The sequence below is a fragment of the Oryctolagus cuniculus genome, chromosome 7, assembly GCF_964237555.1.
Source record: "Oryctolagus cuniculus chromosome 7, mOryCun1.1, whole genome shotgun sequence".
Taxonomy (NCBI): Eukaryota; Metazoa; Chordata; class Mammalia; order Lagomorpha; family Leporidae; genus Oryctolagus; species Oryctolagus cuniculus.
The window spans coordinates 45,600,711-45,620,751 of NC_091438.1; the positions used below are offsets into that span (position 1 = coordinate 45,600,711).

Below are 20,041 nucleotides of genomic sequence, written 5' to 3' on the forward strand. Positions count from 1 at the left end.
TATTGGAAGGCTTTCTCTTTTTTTACCATAAACATTGATTTTATACCATGATAATTATTCCAAGAAGGAGTGTTTTCCCAACTTCTGTTTGGAAAATATTATGCACTTTGTGAAATTGTACATTGATTATGTTTTATTGGCTGATAGCAGAAGGGAAGAGGAATCAAGAGAGATCCTTGGTGCAAAAATCTGATAAGGGCTTCCTGACGAGTTGATGAAGCCTCAGAACTCCGTGGGTTAAAAACAGAAACTTTTTTCCATTTATTTCCTGTCTTCTACTGTATTGTGGCGGCTTTTGTTTGATAATAGCGCGTTCCAGAACTTTCTAAGCATTTTCAGAGATTTGGGGATTGTCCAGTACCGTCCGGTTGTATGTAAGTCAGTATGAGAATCTTAACTCCTCCTTCTCCGCCCAGCACAGGCCCAGCCTCTTGTGAAGGTCTGGGTGGGAGCACAGTCAGCTCTGGCATTCACACCCGCCTCGTCCTCCACCCTGCAGGCCTCCTTTCTCCTCCTCTGGGGGCTGGGATAAGGGAAAGGGAAGGAATGCAAACATCTCATCCTTGCCCAGTACCCCGGGTGGCTGGAAACTGCATGCCCTCTGCGCTGAGGGCCTATGACCATGATCTCAGCTGAATGACTGAATTCAAGGATTCTTATAAGGGGTGTTGTCTCAGCACAGTAGGCTGACATCAAACTTTTGACCTGTTTAGACACTCCCCTCAGCTCTCAGTCGCGTTGGTACAAGTCTCAGGAAATTTCACCTTCCCAGAAACATGCCTGATAGGCTCATAGCAGTACAGCTCAAGCCTGGCTCCCTCCCAAACTGTGCGCTTTTGGCTCAGGGAACCTTGCAAACTCGTCACGTAGTAGGGGACTGGCTGCCTCTCCCCTCCCTGGTCTCCTTCCTAGTTCCTCTTTCCTGTTCCTTTCCTACTGTCCAGGAGAGCCTGGAGGAGTGGTTCAGTGGCTCCATCAGTGAAGCCAAGGCATAAGACTTCAGTCTCTTTGTCTTTTGGGCACCTCTAAACTCTACATTGTCTCCCATGAAATCTTCATCATATTTCTTGTAGCAGAGGGTGGCACGAATAACCTGACTATTGGGAGCCACTGTGTTGGTTTCCCTGTATAGGACTCTGTTTAGATTAACCTTCACTACAAATCACTGGAAAGCCCCGTTTGTACAGATCACTGATATGGTTGGTGCTTGGCCTTCTGGCTTCAGTGCCCCCTGACCTCACGACCTCTTGTATCTTGATAAGCGTATTTGGTGGCTGTAAAACCCCAAGGTAACTCCCCTTGTCAAACTGATGTTGATTTAAAACTCCTGTAAAACCATTCCTTTGAACTATGTTGTAAAATGACCCCTGCTTGCCTTCGACTGCTACAATCCTTGCCTTGTACTATATAAGCTGCCTCCTTCTCCAATAAAGTGGGACCTTGATCAGAATACTGTCTTGGTCTCCCTTCTTGTGTCTGGTTTGTCTCTCCATTCAGGTCTGCCCTCCTCGTGTACTAGTTAATTACCCCGCGGGCCGGGGCACCTGACCCCTTCCCATGTGAAATATAAGGAAAAAGCCACAGCACTCTTTATGTTAAGGCAGAGTTAGAGAGAGAGAGAGAGAGAGAGAGAGAGAGAGAGAGAGAGGCAGAGACATCTTCCATTCACTGGTTCACTCCCCAAATGGCCACAACAGCCGGAACTGGGCTGATCCGAAGCCAGGAGCTTCTTCCGGGTCTCCCATGTGTATATAGGGTCCCAAGAACTTGGGTCATCTTCTACTGCTTTCTCAGGCACATTAGTAAGGAGCTGGATCAGAAGTAGAGCAGCAGGGACTTGAACTGGTGCCCATATACGACGCCCGAGCTTCAGGCAGTAGCTTTACCTGCTGTGCCACAGTGCCAGTCCCAAAGCCAGAGCATTCTATCCTACCTTGAAAACTTCTCCTCACCTTGTAGGCTGACTGACATGTGCTCCATGGTTGGAGCCTCAGGGCTCCTTTCAGTCTCCTTTTACCAGGTGGAGGCTTCATTGTGACTGGTGTTTGCATGTTGGGGGTCGTTTTCCTCAAATCTCAATTAAACAAAACAAAAAACAACTTAATCTTACTTTCTCCTATTGGATACATAGGTAAGCATCTCATTGTTTACAGTAAGAGTTGTATATCCCAAAATATTAACCTTTATTGGAGTTTACAACTCAGATGATAAACTAGAGACAATTTTTTAACATTCTAACTTTATTTATTTGAAAACTGGAGTGACAGAGAGAGAAGGAGAGAGAGAGAGAGAGATCTTTCAGCCTCTGGTCCACTCTCCAAGTGGCTGCAAGAGGGATCAGCTGAAGTCAGGAGCCTGAAGCTCTATCCCAGTTTCTCAGGTGGGTGGCAGGGGCCCAAGCTCTTGGGCCATCTTCTGCTGTCTTGCCAAGCACATTAGCAGGAAACTGAATTAGAAGCACAGCAGCTAGGACTCAAACCAGCACTCTATGATACGAGATGCTGGTATTGCAAGAAGCAGCTTAACCCACTGAACCACAACACTGATATCAGGACCAATATTTTTAAGAAAGAAGACAAGGTCAGGAGGAGTGAAGCAAGGATTTCTAAAAATCTGCTCCTCCATAGAAACACCTAGAAAAACTGCCAAAATTGTCTAAATCAACTTTTTCAGAAGTCTGGAAGTCCACCAAAGGCAAAAAAATTAGAAGTGTACATTCAAGAAAAGTGACTGTATATTGATATAGCAGTGATCTTTGCTAACACTTTAACTTACCCTATTCCTATCCTCCTGTCTGCAGGGCCATAGCAGTCTTGAAAATCTAAAGTCCTAGTGGTATACACTCGGCCACAGGAGTTAAATTGTCTCCTGGGATGCCTAATCCCGTATCAGAGGGCCTGATTTGAGTCCCAGCTCCTTCCCTTCCCATCCAGCTTCCTGCACACCCTGGCTCAGGGACTTGGTCCCTGCCACCCACAAAGGAGACCTGGACAGAGTTCCAGTCTCCTGGCTTTGGTCTGGCCCAGCCCTGACTATTATAGGCATTTGGAGAGTAAACCAGAAGATTAAAGGTATCTCTCCCTCTCTCTTTCTCAGCCTTTTATATAAATAAATAAATAAATAAATGACTTTTTTAAAAAAAAAGCTAAAGTAAAGTATGGAAAATAACAATAAAGAAACAGATTTTAAGATAACCAAACAGAAATTTTCTATTTGAAAATTAAATAACTTAAATTTAAAATTCACTAGGAAGACTCAGAGAACATTAAACTGACAGAAGAAACAATGAGTGAGCTTGAAGATAGGTTGATTGTGATTCTCCATTCTGGGAAACACAAAGAAAAAATACTGAGGAAAACTGAGCCTGAGAGACCTGGGAGAAGGACACACGCCTACGAGAACACCAGAAGGGGGAGAGAGAAATACAAGGGTACAATGTATATGAAGAAATACAGTCAAAAACCTCTACATTTTGATGGAAAATATTACTCAACACATCTAAAGAAAACAACAAATTCCAACTAAGATACCGTCTAAGAGCTTCACACCTACACACATCATAAGCAAACTGTCAAAGACAAGCATGCAATCGTTAAACAGCAGGAGAAAAGAACCATCACATACAGAGAATCCTTAATAAAGACTGACACAGCAGCTTGCTCATCACCATGGAGAGCAGAAGTCAGTAGGAGGATGCATTCAAAGATTGTGAACTGGGCCGGCACTGTGGCGTAGAGGGCTAAAGCCCTGGCCTGCAGCACTGGCATCCCATATGGGCGCCAGTTCCTGTGCCGCCTGCTCCTTTTCCAATCCAGTTTCCTGATAATGCACCTAGTGCTTGGGCCCCTGCACCCACATGGGAGATCCAAAAGAAGCTCCTGGCTCCTGGCTTTGGACCAGCTCGGCTCCAGCCGGTGCGGTAATTTGTGGAGTGAACCAGCAGATGGAAGACCTTTCTCTGTTTCTCTATCTCTACCTCTCTCTCTAACTCTGTCTTTCAAATAAATAAAATAAATCCTTTTTTAAAATAAAGGTTGTGAACCAAGAGTTCCATATCAAGCCAAACCTCAAAGGTGAAAGAAAAATGAAGACATCTCCAGATACACTAAGTTTGCTGCTAGGAGCTATGCTACAAAACATATTAAAAGGAATCCTTCAGGCTAAATTGAAACAGAAACTAAAGGTCTGGAAACACAAAGTGATTCAGGTCCATAAGAAAAATAAACAGTACTGGTAGAAGTACCCACAAAGGTAAAAAGAAGAGCAAAGCAAACCTAAAGCAGAAGAAAGGAAAAAATAGAGTTTGTAGTCATAATAACCCTAAACTGGAAATAACCCAAATATCCACCAACTGGTGAGTTTATAAACAAATAGCCACAAGCAAGCGTATCATTCAGCCATAAAGAGCAACTGAAACATACTACAACATATATGGATCTTGAAAACAGTATGCTGAGTGAAAGAACCCACCACAGAAGTTCATACGTTTGCGTTTCTAATAAGTGGTGAACGTATTTAAAGAATAACATACGGCTTTTTTTTTTTTTTTTTCTCCCTGTCTGGCTGGAAAGATGGCGTCCCGCAAGGAAGGCACCGGCTCCAGCGGCACTTCCTCCAGCTCCGCCACCGGCGCGGTGGCGAAGGACAAGGGCAAAGGCGGTTCTGGAGATTCGGCCGTGAAGCAGGTGCAGATAGATGGCTTGGTGGTGCTAAAGATAACAAGACATTATCAAGAAGAAGGTCAAGGAACTGAGGTTGCTCAAGGAGCGATTTTAGGACTGGATGTAGAAGATCGGCTTGAAATCGCCAGCTGGTTTCCTCTCCCGCAGCACACGGAGGATGATGCCGACCTTGAAGTCCAGTATCGGATGGAAATGATGCGGAGCCTTCGCCATGTAGACATTGATCCCTCCACATGGGCTGGTACCAGTCACTTGCTATGGTTCCTTCCTCACCGGGTCTCCTGGATTGTCAGTTCAGTTGCCAGCATGCCACTAAAGAATCTGTTGTTCTCATTTACCATCCCATAAAAACTGCCCACGGGTCCCTGTCACCAAAGGCATACAGACTGACTCCTAAGCTGATGGAAGTTTGTAAAGAGATTAATTTTTCCCCTGAAGCATTGGAAAAGGCAAATATCACCTTTGAGCACATGTTTGAAGAAGTGCCGATTGTAATTAAAAATATTTATTTATTTTATTTTTTTTTTTTTTTTTTTTTTTTGACAGGCAGAGTGGACAGTGAGAGAGAGAGACAGAGAGAAAGGTCTTCCTTTTGCCGTTGGTTCACCCTCCAATGGCCGCCGCTGCAGCCGGCGCACCGCGCTGATCCTGGCAGGAGCCAGGAGCCAGGTGCTTTTCCTGGTCTCCCATGGGGTGCAGGGCCCAAGCACCTGGGCCATCCTCCACTGCACTCCCTGGCCATAGCAGAGAGCTGGCCTGGAAGAGGGGCGACCGGGACAGAATCCGGCGCCCAACCGGGACTAGAACCCGGTGTGCCGGCGCCGCAAGGTGGAGGATTAGCCTATTGAGCCACGGCGCCGGCCCGATTGTAATTAAAAATTCACATCTGATCAGTGTTCTAATGTGAAAGCTTGAGAAGAAATCGGCTGTAGCAGACAAACATGAACTGCTCAGACTTGCCAGCAGCAATCACTTGGGGGGAAATCGACAGTTGCTGATGGACAGAGTGGGTGAAATGAGCCAAGATATAGTTAAATATAACAAATACATGAGGAATACAAGAAAACAGCAGCTGCAGGAACATTCGTCTCATCAGCGTCGGCAGCAGGAGAAGATGCAGCACCAGAGTCGAGGAGAACCCCCACGCCCGGAGGAGGACCTGCCAGAGCTCTCCAAACCACCCAGCCACCTGCCAGGATGGGCTCACTGCTCACTGCAGGCCGAATTAATACTTACTGCCAGAACATCAGGGAATTTACTGCCCAGAACTTGGGCAAACTCTTCATGGCCCAAGTTCTTCAAGACTACAACAACTAAGAAACGGAAGTTTCCAGAAAAGGAGTTAACATGGACTCTTCAGCAACTCATAGAAGAAGTATATTTGCATATTCAGAAGCACAGAGAATTCTTTAATGTTATTGCTGTCTTTGGCAATACTATCTTTATAACCAATAAGAAAATAAAACAGAAGTCTTGACTTCTTGTTAAAAAAAAAAGAATAGCATATAGCATTTTCATAAGTTAGTAGGATATCACAGTCCAACTAGAATAAAGCAAAATTGTTGTTTTCTCCCCAGCATGCTTGTTTTGATGCAGATATTTTATGCAAGCAAATATGAGAAAATAAAATAATTTTTAAAATGTGTATCACATACCTAACATGCTTCTGTCAATTTTTTTTAAATTTTTGATTGACATGGGATGGTGTGTATGGGGTGAGGAGTGATGTCTTAAACTCATTCAGGCTACTAAAATGGAGTACCATAGATAAGGCAGCTTAAGAACATGAGTTTATTCCTCACAGTTGTGAAGGCTGGAAATCCAAGTTTTCAGGTGCTACCTTGGTCAAGGTCTAGTGAGGACCTGCCTGCTTCCAGGCCCTACTGACTCCATTCTCACATGGCAGGAGGACTGGCACGTTCTCTGGGCTCTTTTCTTTTCTTTGTTAAAGATTTATTTATTTATTTGAAAGTCAGAGTTACATAGAGAGAGAAGGAGAGGCAGAGAGCAAGACAGGTCTTCTGTCCACTGGTTCACTCCCCGGCCTTTGCTTCCCTATGCTGCCCTCTCTGTGGCGCTGTCTCTGGGTTTTCATCCCAGACCTCTCTGTCTCTCTCTTTCCCCTACCGTGACCTCAGCTTTCTGTTCCGACATCCCAGGCTGAGCCAAGGCCTGCTGGACACTCAACAGATGGCACAGCAGGCAGGAGGAGGCCATGGATGAGGAGCCCAGGGCAGGAGGCCTTTTATCTGTGTGATGCACAGCCTGAGTGCCACCAGGGAGGGGACAAATGGATGGCCTGAGGGCAGCACGGACACACCCAGGCCATCCATTTGTCCTTTTCCCAGGCACTCACCAGGACATCTGACAGAAGGAATTCTGTGGCCTGTGAGGCCTCGGGAGCTGATGGCTCCCTCCGCACCCTGCCCCCAGCCCCTTTCTATTCAGGTCTGCCCTGTAGCAATCACAGGTCTCATTATCCCACTGGGCAAAGCCTCCAAGCTCTAGCTGCTGTCACTCCAGCAGCCAGCAGGGCCCTGACAACCACAGGGAAGAAGGGTTCGATGATCCAGTCAACAGAGAAGTCAGCCTCCTCTCAGGGTGATGATCTTCCTCCTCCATTGCCCCTCGCCTCCTAGCTGAGAAGCCCCTTGGGATGTTGGTGACAATGGTAGGATGGGAAATTCCCAAATAGAATATTCTGTTTAATCTGGAAAGCAAGTATGCACCATAAACCATTTTTACTGTATTCAAACCATGTTCGTTGACAAATATCTGGTTCCAGATCTCAGTGTGTCCTGCTCCTAGTGACTCTAACTTAGGTCTAATTTCCAGTGATCCTCCCTAAACAGAATCCCCAGGTATAGTCCCGGCCACCTTACTCATGTGATGCCAAATCCAGATTTTTTTCTGTCAAATGTTATTGGGTTCTTTTTTCCCTTTTTTAACATTGCTTTTATTTATTTGTCAGAGCTACAGAGAGAGGAGGGAGAGTCAGAGAGACAGAGAGAAAAATCTTCCATCTGCTGGATCATTTCTTAAAAGGCCACAATGATCAGGGCTGATCCAGGCCAAAGCCAGGCACCTGGACCTCCATCAGGGTCTCCCGTGTGGGTGCAGGCGCCCAAATACTTAGGTCATCGTTTTCTGCTTTCCCAGGCACATTAGCAGTGAGCTGAATTGGAAGCAGAACAGCCAGGACTGGAACCATCACTCATATCGGATGCACACTTTTCAGGTGGTGGCTTAACCCCCAGCACCACAATACCTGCACCTGTCATTGGGTTCTTATGATGTTTCTATATACTCTCCCTCCCAACCACCCTGTTGTTATCCATCCTATAATTAATGCACCTGTCTCCATTACAGACTCATCGGAAATGATACCTCTCCTCAGGACCAAAGAATGATACTCCCTCAGCAATGAGTATCATTCACTAAAGTGACACTAAATTGACCTAGCATGGACTCATCATGTCCCTCGTATGTCCACCCCTCTCCTCACATTCAGAACAAGCAGGAGCTTGTGAGGAGACAAGATGCAGGAGCAGAGTGGCAGCCAAGAATGGGAAGTAGAGATGTTGAAGCCAAAGACTGCAGCTGGGATCATACTGAGCTTCTACTGTGTTCCAGAGTTTTCTTTTTCACTATGAGTAGCACACAGATATTCCCAGCACAAAATACCCAACTTCTCTACCCCACCTCTCCAGCTTCTAAGGTCCTCCTATTCCTATACTTCCTCCCTGACTTCCAACATCCCATCATGCCCCCCATCCCTAGTAACTTCCTGATTTCCACTTTCCAGTCCCTTTTCAGTAACTGTGTGTGATCATTATGAAGATTCCACTAAATTCCCCTGAACTTGATTCTTTATTGCTCTTGTAAGAGAGAGAGAGAGAGAGAGAGATCTGCCATCCGTTTGTCCACTTCCTAGATGACCTCAACAGCCAGGGCTGGGCTAGGCCATATCCAGGAGGCAGGAGCTCTTTCAATCTCTTTTCTGTGTTTTAATGATGTCTCTGACAGATATTATGCCCTTAGGATCACTTCCAGGCGTTAAAGTCTTCAGTCCAGCACAATTTAAGAGTCCCCTGCGCCGGCACCATGGTTCAATAGGCTAATCCTCCTCCTGCGGGACCGGCACCCCAGGTTCTAGTCCCAGTCAGGGAGCTGGATTCTGTCCCGGTTGCCCCTCTTCCAGGCCAGCTCTCTGCTGTGGCCCGGGAGTGCAGTGGAGGATGGCCCAAGTCCTTGGGCCCTGTACCCGCATGGGAGACTAGGAGGAAGCACCTGGCTCCTGGCTCCAGATCAGCGCGGTGCGCCTGCCACAGCGGCCATTGAGGGGTGAACCAACGGAAAAGGAAGACCTTCCTCTCTGTCTCTCTCTCTCACTGTCCACTCTGCCTGTCAAAAAAAGGGGGGGGGGAATAAGTGGAACTTATTATTGTCAGCTTTTACACATTAGCCAATATCTCAATAGAAGAAGAAACTTCTAGCCCAACCTCCTTTTACACACTATATCCACACTGAGATTTCCTGGGCACTGACTAGAGAACTGTGTCTGCCTCACAACACAACAGCCTCATCTGCAGGTGAGATGGGAATGCACCAAATGAATGGGCACTTTCTGCCACCTCTTCCCATAGTCCTTGGGAACGACTCGGTTACTCAATGCGATTGCTATGCACTTGGAAAGACAGAACTGAGAAGGAACTGTGACCTGGAAGTAAGGAGGGCTTTGTGTTTGTCTATTCATCCTAATTACAGATGAGGAATGCCCAAACTGCACTCCAAAGGGCCGAAGCCGAGTTCCTGTACTGCCTGTTCTTACAGCATCCGCTAAAATGACGAAGTCATGAAACTCCCAGGATTCATCCAACCAGACCAGTCTCTATTTCCTTTATGCCTTAAGTTTGCAGGGAGCCAAGCCTCATCGGGAGGAGACTTCTGGGGCTGACAGTTCTCAGGGTGTTGCTCTGGTGCTCGGAGGGAAATGAGCAGACCCTGCCCTTCCAGCTGCTCTCCGTCATCACAGGATGGCAGCTCCGCATGTGGAGCTGCGGCACCTGACCTCACAAGGAAGAGGAGCACCTGAGAGTCATGAGGCACTCAGCAAGGTGGAGGCAACATTAATAAGCTGCATCTCCAGGACTGGTGGGGCACCTTCCAAGGCAGGCAGGCAAGGCTGAGGCTGGTGAGGAGCCTGACAGGAATCCACCTGTGTTTCAGAGAGGCGAAACTAACCCATTTTCTGAAAGTCATTGGCAAGGATATTTTGATTGCTTGAAACTTGCGCAAAATATGTTATTTGTGATCCTTTTTCAATTATTTCTCCCTCCTCCCCTCTCTCCCTATTGTCTGTGATTCAGGGTTGCAATTCCTGGGGAGAAAATGATTCCCATGCTTGCTACTGTTTTGAGGACAAAGCTTGCTTCTGGATAACCACAATATATGGAGAATTAAATATTCAGCTTTACAGCAAAATCTAGTTCCCAACGCCGTTTGTATACCCCTGTGGTGCTCGGAACTCCCTTCGGGGGCCATCATCACTGGTATAACCAGCTCTTCTATTTTTATTCAGTTTTCCAGACAACAAGCCTACTACTAAATGATACCATGACACTCTCTGTGTTGCTATGTCCCTACTGCCGACCATGGTGCCTGGCCCATAAATGCTGAGAAAACAAGAAGAAGGCCCAGATTTCTGACAAAATAAAAGTCTGCCTTGACTCTAGTAGTTAGGCTATGATTCTCTCCTGTTGGATGCAAACAGTTTCACAGAGCTCCACATTAGACAAGCCAGCTCCAGGCACATGAAGGAGCAAGCCAAAAGCCAAAACAAATTAAGATTGTCCTAAGCGTCAACAAAACAAGAGCATTGTCCAAATCACAAAATGACCAAATCATCCCTTTTTTCTCAAGTAATATGAGTGGCTGCTACCTCTTTACCAACTACAGCTTTAACCTTCTCTAATTGTTCCTGTTACTTAGTTTAAAAAAATTAAGATACCCAATCACAGAAATTCTTATGCAATCCAGGGAAGAACTTGACTTTCTTGAACTTCTCTCAAATTACTTAAAGTAAGCACAAATCATTTAGCAATTGCTTCTTAAAGATGCCCTTTTAACATGGTGTGCTGTCTGCATTGCAACAGGACACTCAGCGTAGCTTTGCTCCACTTCAGGTGTGTTTCCAGTGTTCTTTGGGTGGGGAAAACCAATGATGTCGCAAAGAAGTTTATTAAGTGAAGAATTATGGACTGAACCTGAAGGAGAAGGGCTTTCAATAAGGCAGGAGTTGCAGATGGTGGTATCCAGGCAGGGCAAAGTGCTCAGGAAGAATATCAGACCTATGAGGAAATCAGAACACGGTATCTCAACCAGAGTCGTGGACCAGGTACCAAGGTGGATCCTTGAGAAAGCCCAGAATTCTCCAGCAACGTGTTTCAACAGGCTGCCCCTCTGCCCATCTGGCACACTCTTGGCCTCCATCACCAGCAAAACTTGAGGAAAGCGCCTCTTTGTGTCCTTCCTCAGCTTCCTCCATGGATAATCCTTCCAATGCAGTAGTAATTGCAGGGTCCCAAACAACACGACATAAACAGGCACCCCAGCATGGCCCTGGACTAAACCTAGAAACATCCCTAAGCAAGAGACTCCTGAAGGCAGAGGAACATGAGAGAGGAAGGTCAATGCCACCAGTCCTTCCCCTTTCTCCATCCCAAGCCACATTCTCAGTTATCAAGTGCAACTCATTCTCCGTCAGGTGTCTCAAAATAAACCATGGAATCTCCATGTTTTAAACTGAGAGTTGTTAAAGTGTGTGGCCTTATAAGGAATTTTTTTTAAGATTTATTTATTTATTCAAGAGGCATGGTTATAGACAGAGAGAGGGAGAGACAAGAGAGAGAGAGAGAAAGAGATCTTCCATTTGCTGGTTCACTCCCCAAATGGCTGCAACATCTGGAGCTGGGCCGATCCGAAGCCAAGAGCCAGGAGCTTCTTCTGGGTTTCTCATGTGGGTGCAGGGGCCCAAGTTCTCGGATCATCTTCTACTGCTTTCCCAGGCCATAGCAGGGAGCTGGATTGGAAGAGGAGCAGGCAGGACACGAACCAATGCCAATATGGGATGCCAGCGCTGAAGGCAGAAGCTTAACCTACTATACCACAGCACCGGCCACCTTATAGAGAATTTTGTGTTACAAGCCATAAACTATAGAGAACATTCACATCCATACACCAGAATACAGTTATTATCAAATAGGATTCAGATTTTATAAAAGTTATCCTGCACAAGCCTTAGAAATTATTAGGATTCTTCCATTCAATATCATGCACATAATGTTACCACCATCACCAACTTCATCAGTGGCAACACATTGACCAAGTTATCTTCATGACTTTCAGAAATTTTCTTTTTTTTTTTTTTTTTTTTTTTTTTGACAGGCATAGTAGACAGTGAGAGAGAGAGACAGAGAGAAAGGTCTTCCTTTGCCGTTGGTTCACCCTCCAATGGCCGCCGCGGCCGGCGCACTGCGGCCGGCGCACGGTGCTGATCCGATGGCAGGAGCCAGGAGCCAGGTGCTTTTCCTGGTCTCCCATGGGGTGCAGGGCCCAAGCACCTGGGCCATCCTCCACTGCACTCCCTGGCCACAGCAGAGAGCTGGCCTGGAAGAGGGGCAACCGGGACAGAATCCGGCGCCCCGACTGGGACTAGAACCCGGGGTGCCGGCGCCGCTAGGCGGAGGATTAGCCTAGTGAGCCGCGGCACCGGCCCAGAAATTTTCTTAAATATTTGATACTCAATGATAATTTTCTTATAATCAATATCATACATTCCACAGGAAACTTACTAAAATGAACAAACTATTTTTTTCAGACTACACATACATCTTGTGAGCTCAACTGTTGTAGATCTTTTTGATAGTTTGTCAATTCATCCATATAATCCCATCTTGCTTTGGTTCTCTTAGGGGCCCAATCTTTCCCCAGACAGTGCACAGCTCCCCTCCTCCATCCATTAGCTAATATATCTCACTCTCGGGGCCCAGTGATCTCACATCACCCAACATCCCCAGGGGTCAGGAGGTGACTGCCTCTGAGCAAATGCAGAGCAGTAGAGAACTGATATCCAAAGGACATGTGTACCACAGGACAAATCATATGGTGGCACATTTTCTCTCTCAGTCCCATTACTCTTGAAACGTTCAAGGCCCAGACTTGTGTCCCATACATCTCCACGTTCTCACTGCCCAGCAGCAATGAAGAGGACAGAACCTGAGATAAGGCATTTGAGATGAAGGAAAAGAAAAAAAAAAGTGAAAGGAAAAGAAACGGCAGGTCCCTAGGACACCCCAGGAGCAGTCATCACAGTTCCCGGTTCCCTCCAGTCAGGCATGAGGAAGATGCTGGAGACGAGGGATGGGAGTGCCTGCTGCTGCCTCCTTCCTGGTTGCATCAGAAACCCCATGGAGGATAAAAGGGCTTCTGCCCTGGACTCCTCATCCACAGCCTCCTCAGGAGCAGCCTCCTCCTGCCTCCCCTGCACCCGGTGAGTGCCCAGCAAGGAACAGAGCCCAGAGGCTGCTTTTGGAGAAGACAACCCCAGACTTTAGTGGGGAAGAGAGAAGCAGTTACACCTGACATGGGGACATAATGAAGAGGATATGGCCAGTGCCGCGGCTCAATAGGCTAATCCTCTGCCTAGCGGCACCGGCACACCAGGTTCTAGTCCCGGTTGGGGCACCGGATTCTGTCCCGGTTGCCCCTCTTCCAGGCCAGCTCTCTGCTGTGGCCAGGGAGTGCAGTGGAGGATGGCCCAAGTACTTGGGCCCTGCAACCCATGGGAGACCAGGAGAAGCACCTGGCTCCTGCCTTCGGATCAGCGCGGTGCGCCGGCCACAGCGGCCATTGGAGGGTGAACCAATGGCAAAAGGAAGACCTTTCTCTCTGTCTCTCTCTCTCTCACTGTCCACTCTGCCTGTCCAAAAAAAAAAAAAAAAAGAATATGGAGAGCATCTAGGGACAAGGGACATCTGTGGGACACATGAGAATCTGTGACACAACAGAGCCCCAGTTCTCAGTGTTCCCTCGAGAGGACATCAGCCCAGAGACAGTCTCGGGGAGTCATTGCCCAGCTGGGTTTATTTGCTTCAATACTTCTGTGAAGACAGAGGGCCTCGGGGACCAGTTAAAAGACATTAGCGTTCTTTTGGAAGGAAGGCAAAGTGGAAGGAAATGTCTTGTCAGGTCAATGTAACTTGAGGCCAATTTCCACTGCCTTCTTGAAAATCGTAGTTCAGGAAGCAACCGGTCTTAGGAGCAAGGATTTACAAAACCAATCAGAGAGCAGATACTGACCTAAAGCTCTTGCACTGACCTTTTTCTTCTTTCTGTCCAGGATCACTGACGTCCTACCAAGATGTCCTGCCAGCAGAACCAGCAACAGAGCCAGCCCCCTCCCAAGTGCCCCTCACCCAAGTGTCCTCCAAAAAGCCCAAAGCAGTGTCTGCCTCCAGCCTCCTCTGGCTGTGCTCCAGGCCTCGGGGGCTGCAGTGGCCCTGGCTCCGAGGGCAGCTGCTGCCTGAGCCATCACAGGCGCCGCAGGTCGCACCGATGCCGGCGCCAGAGCTCCGAGTCCTGTGACAGTGGCAGTGGTCAGCAGCCTGGGGGCTCAGGCTGTGGTGCTGTGTCTGGGGGCTGCTGATACCTTGGGGAGTGCAGCTGAAGCAAGAAACTTGGAAGAAAACAAAACCAAGGTCCACGCCCATCCTGCTGTGTTCTCCCCCAGCGCCCTGGTCTCTCTGCCTTTGGCCAGTACTGAGATGCTCCCCAAGGAAGTTCTGAGTTCTGCTCAGTGGCTCTTCCTGGCTGCTCTCCAGGAGCCCACAGAATGCCAGGGTACCTGCCGAGGTTTGCAATATCTCTCCTGTCTACTGCCATCACCTGTGCCTAACCCTATGAAAAAATAAAGTTTCATTTTGTCCACACCACCGGGCTCTCTCTGACTTGGCTCTGTGAATTCACTTCCTCCTGCCCCTCCAGCCGGTGCCACCTCGCCTAAGATCAGAGCTGACTCCAGAGCAGAGAGCAGTTCTGATCCCTCTGTAGGGGCCTGAAGGAGAAAGAAGAGGGTTCTGCCGGTTTGTCCCCATGCCAGCACAATGCTTGGCTTCCCCTATAACACGGGCTATTTTGTGCCTAGGCCCTGTCGGGGGCAAAGACTGCCCTTAGGATATGAAAAAAGATTCCAGGATTGCCAAGCAGGAGACAGGTAAGAGGGGAAGCAAAGAGCCCAAACACTAGTAGAAAAGTTCCTGATAGACCAGGGCAGGAAAGGAAGGCCTCAGTGGTGCTTAATAACTCAAAAATCCACTCAAAATGGATTAAAGACCTAAATCTACAACCTGATACCATGAAATTATTAGAGAACATTGGAGAAACCCTACAAGACATTGGCATAGACAAAGACTTCTTGGAAAAGACCCCTGAGGTACAAGTAATCAAAGTCAAAATTCACAAATGGGGTTACATCAAATTGAGAAGCTTCTATACTGAAAAAAAAAAAAAAAACCACTCAGGAAAGTGAAGAGGCAACTGACAGAATGGGAGAAATTATTTGCAAGCTATGAAATTGATAGGGGATTAATAAAACCAGAATATATAAAGAAATCAAGAAACTCAACAACAAAGCAAACAACTCAGTGAAGAAATGGGCAAAGAACTTGAACAGAAATTTTTTAAAAGAAGAAATCCAAATGGCCAACAGACATGGCTCAGGATCACTAGCCATCAGGGAGATGCAAATCAAAATGACAATGATGTTTCACTTCACCCCAGTTAGAATGCCTTTCATACAGAAATCAGCAAACAACAAATGCTGGCAAGGATGCGGGGGGGGGGCGGGGGAAGGTACCCTAATTCACGTTGGTGGGAATGTAAACTGGTAAAGCCACTATGGAAGACATTAAACAGAGATACCTCAAAAATCTGAATGTAGACTTACCATATGACCCAGACATCCCATTCCTGGGAATTTACCCAAGGGAAATGAAATCAGCATTTGAAAGAGTTATTTGTACCCCCATGTTTATTGCAGCTCAATTCACAATAGCTAAGACATGAATCAAACCGAATGCCCATCAACTGAAGACTGGATAAAGAAATTATGGGATATGTACACAGTGGCAAAAAGAAAAAATGAGATCTGGTCATTTACAGCAACATGGATGAATCTGGAAAACATATTTAGTGAAATAAGCCAGTCCCAGAAGGACAAATACCACATATTCTCCCTTATCTGTGATAACTAATAGAGCACCTAAAAGGCAATCTGTAGAAGTAAAACTGATACTTTGAGAAAGAATGACTTGAACAGCCCTTGTCTTGACTGTTGAGGAACAGGGTGTTTTTTATACTATTCGTTGAACTCTTTACTTAACATAGAATTAAACATATGTGTATAAAGTCAGCTGAAAATAGATCTCAGTGAAAAAAAATTAGAGTCAGAATAAGATAGGGAGGAGAAAGAGGGGGTGGAAGAGTGGACATGGTGGGAAGAATCATGTTCCTAAAGTTGTAATTATGAAGTGTATGAAGAGTATAACTGTAAAGCTGTGTAGTTCTGCATACATTCCTATGAACTTACTTCTAAGGGTACAGTTTAAAAACTTGTCATGAGACCCCAAGTCCCCTAAAGCCGGGTGGTAAAAATACCATTTTAAGTGTTAAAGAGATTATGTGGATAGGATTAAGGTCTGGTAATAATAATAGAATTAAAAAGGAATGAATGCTCCAACATGAAAAGCATTCCACATAACAGACTCATAGAATGACTATCACTTTAAATAGCACTCTGACCTCAGAATCAGCCCTTAAGGCATTCAGGTCTGGCTGAAAAGCCCATGAGAGCATTTCAGGCATGGAAAGCCAAGATACTGCGGCAAAAAAATGTCCTACATGAAGGACCTTGGTCAGTGAGACCCCAGTGGAATAAAGTGGTCATCAAAGAAGAAGGTACTTTTCTCTGAAGGGAGGAGAGTTCTTCCACTTTGCTTATGGCCTGTCTAAATACTGATTGAGTTTGGGGATTCAAAAGGCTTCCATAGTCTAGGAAGCTCATGTCAAGAGCCTCAGGTGATCACTGACATCATGCATAAGAGTGTTAAGTGTTAAATTAACGAGAGTGTGCTATCTTCCCATGCAGGACCTCTGTCCTCAAAAAGTTGTATTATAATTATGTCTAAGTGCCCACAAAAGATGTTTCATTATTGGGTGATCCTTTAAAGTTAATTAAGTTTCAAAAAAAAAGAAGTGAAATTAACTTCAAGATGCAATGACTTTGAACAGCCCCTGTCTTAACTGCTGAGGAGCAGGTTTTTTTGTTTTGTGTGTGTGTGTATGTATGTGTTTCCAGTGCAAATTGTTGAACTCTTTACTTAGTATATAGTTGGTCTTCTGTGTATAAAGTTAATTGAAAATGAATCTCAGTGGAGAATGGGACTGGGAGGAGGAGGAAGGATGGGAGAGTGGGTGGGAGGGTGGGTGTGGTAGGAACAATCACTATATTCCTAAAGTTGTACTTATGAAATGCATGAAGTCTGTTTTCCTTAAACAAAAGGTTTCTTTGGGGATAAAAATGTAAAAAATAGATTGGATTTGGAGGAAGATGAGAGGAGAGAACAGTGGAAGCTGGACCCTCACCTTCCTCTGAGTTTTAAGTAGTAAATGTTGAGGAGATAGGGGCTGGTGGTCTCCCTGCTTGCATTTCTTAGCTTTTGTGGCAGCATCATGAGGGTGACTCAAAGCCAAGTTCTGTCCTGAGTGCATCTTTTATAGTGTGAGAAGTTGAGCGAGGCAAGGGTAAGAGTCTTCTTGCCCAAATAAGAACAGCCTGGGTAAGTCCTAGGGGGAAAATCTGCAACACCCTCAAAAGGATGTTCGCCTCCTACACAATGCCCAAGTCCCTTCCCTTTCCGTCTGCTGGCAGCATCGGTTAAGCCAGAATGGGTGCACACAAATCACATCCTTGAGATATGGAGGAAGAAGCATTCCCATGTGATACACTCTCTTCTGAGGGTCTACTGCTAGCAGAACAGCTGGCTCTCTGGGATCCACAGGGCGTCCAGTCCCATCTGACCCAACAAAGCACCCAGGCTGGTACACAAGGCCAAGCAAGGTTATGTCATATAAGGACCTATATGCACTTCTGTAGTTGCTAATGGCCAGTCCTAAGGGCATGACCTATGGTGAGCCTGTCTGTCGTGGTGTGAGTCAATTACTGTTGGCATGGAACCTTCAATCTTTTGCCAAGGAATAAGCAGGGCACCACTGTGGGGCTCTGAGAGTCCTGAACTCTTACTGGGTTGGTGGAGATTTCACATGCAAATTCTTTGAGGTTATCTTCATTGATACAACCTATAAAGCTAGCAGAAGAAATCCTGACACCCGGAGAATCACCAAACCAGCCCACAAGCACAGGAAGATGCACAGGCTGACAGCAACAAGCTACCTTGGAAAAGGCCACTGATTGCATCACATTACTGGTGATTCTGGCTGTGCAGAGGAGAAGGCACGTTAACCTCCAGCTGCACCATTGTGGGTAATACAAGCAATGTTTGTAAAATTCATACTTAATGTTTGCTTAAAGGTATTAATTATCTGTCAAAACTAGTCTTTATTTAAGTTCATGAATGTTTTGTCAAATTATGCTAGCTAAATCTACGACCTGACACCATCAAGTTACTAGAGAACATTGGAGAAACCCTTCAAGATATTGGCACAGGCAAAGAATTTCTGGAAAAGACCCAGGAGGCACAGGCAGTCAAAGCCAAAATCAACTATTGGGATTGCATCAAATTGAGAAGTTTCTGTACTGCAAAAGAAACAGTCAGGAGAGTGAAGAGACAACCGACAGAATGGGAAAAAATATTTGCAAACTATGCAACAGATAAAGGGTTAATAGCCAGAATCTACAAAGAGATCAAGAAACTCCACAAAAACAAAACCAACAACCCACTTGAGATATGGGCCAAGGACCTCAATAGACATTTTTCAAAAGAGGAAATCCAAATGGCCAACAGGCACATGAAAAAATGTTCAAGGTCATTAGCAATCAGGGAAATGCAAATCAAAACCACAATGAGGTTTCACCTCACCCCGGTTAGAATGGCTCACATGCAGAAATCTACCAACAACAGATGCTGGCGAGGATGTGGGGAAAAAGGGACACTAACCCACTGTTGGTGGGAATGCAAACTGGTCAAGCCACTATGGAAGTCAGTCTGGAGATTCCTCAGAAACCTGAAGATAACCCTACCGTTCGACCCAGCCATCCCACTCCTTGGAATTTACCCAAAGGAATTTAAATTGGCAAACAAAAAAGCGGTCTGCAGCCTAATGTTTATTGCAGCACAATTCACAATAGCCAAGACCTGGAACCAACCTAAATGCCCATCAACGGTAGACTGGATAAAGAAATTATGGGATATGTACTCTTTAGAATACTATACCGCAGTAAGAAACAATGAAATCCAGTCATTTGCAACAAAATGGAGGAATCTGGAACACATCATGCTGAGTGAAATAAGCCAGTCCCAAAGGGACAAATACCATATGTTCGCCCTGATCGGTGACAACTGACTGAACACCAAAAAGGAAACCTGTTGAAGTGAAATGGACACTATGGGAAACGGTGACTTGATCAGCATAGCCCTGACTGTTAATGAACAACTTAATATATTATCCCTCTTAGTAGTTTTTTTTGTCTGTTCTACTTAATATGACTGGTTTAATTCTGTAATTAATACACAGTTATTCTTAAGTGTTGAAAATTAACTGAAATGTGATCCCTGTTAAACATAAGAGTGGGAATAAGAGAGCGAAGAGATGTATAATTTGGGACATGCTCAAGCTGACTTGCCCCAAATGGTAGAGTTAGAAACATACCAGGGGATTCCAATTCAATCCCATCAAGGTGGCATATACCAATGCCATCTCACTATTCCAAGTGATCAATTTCAGTTCACAATTGATCATAATGAAAGGACTAAGAGTCAAAGGGAGCACATAAACAAGTCTAGTACCTGCTAACACTAACCGATAGAATAAATAAAGGGGAGAGTGATCCAACATGGGAAGTGAGATACTCAGCAGACTCATAGAATGGCAGATGTCCTAAATAGCACTCTGGCCTCAGAATCAGCCCTAAAGGCATTCGGAGCTGACTGAAAAGCCCATGAGAGTATTTCAGGCATGGAAAGCCAAGACACTCTGGCAAAAGATCTCTGTGAGTGAGATCCCAGTGGAAAGAACAGGTCTTCAAAGAAGGAGGTACCTTTCTCTGAAGGGAGGAGAGAACC

At 45.8% G+C, this 20,041-nt stretch overlaps 1 protein-coding gene and 1 pseudogene across 1 annotated transcript; both read left to right on the forward strand.

The window, feature by feature from the left end:
- The first annotated feature begins 4,571 nt into the window (after positions 1-4,571).
- Positions 4,572-5,999, forward strand: LOC100358365 (eukaryotic translation initiation factor 3 subunit H-like; annotated as a pseudogene).
- Positions 6,000-13,181: 7,182 nt separating this feature from the next.
- LOC108177604 (late cornified envelope protein 3D) lies at positions 13,182-14,653 on the forward strand. The gene is made up of 2 exons (XM_017345603.2): positions 13,182-13,233; positions 14,083-14,653. Exon 2 carries the CDS (start codon positions 14,104-14,106, stop codon positions 14,386-14,388), a length of 285 nt encoding a protein of 94 aa, XP_017201092.1. The 5' UTR covers positions 13,182-13,233; positions 14,083-14,103; the 3' UTR covers positions 14,389-14,653.
- Positions 14,654-20,041: the final 5,388 nt, after the last annotated feature.

What these genes read in the sequence shown, in the direction of transcription:
- LOC108177604 (XM_017345603.2), top strand. Translation starts at nt 14,104, where the DNA reads ATGTCCTGCCAGCAGAACCAGCAACAGAGCCAGCCCCCTCCCAAGTGC.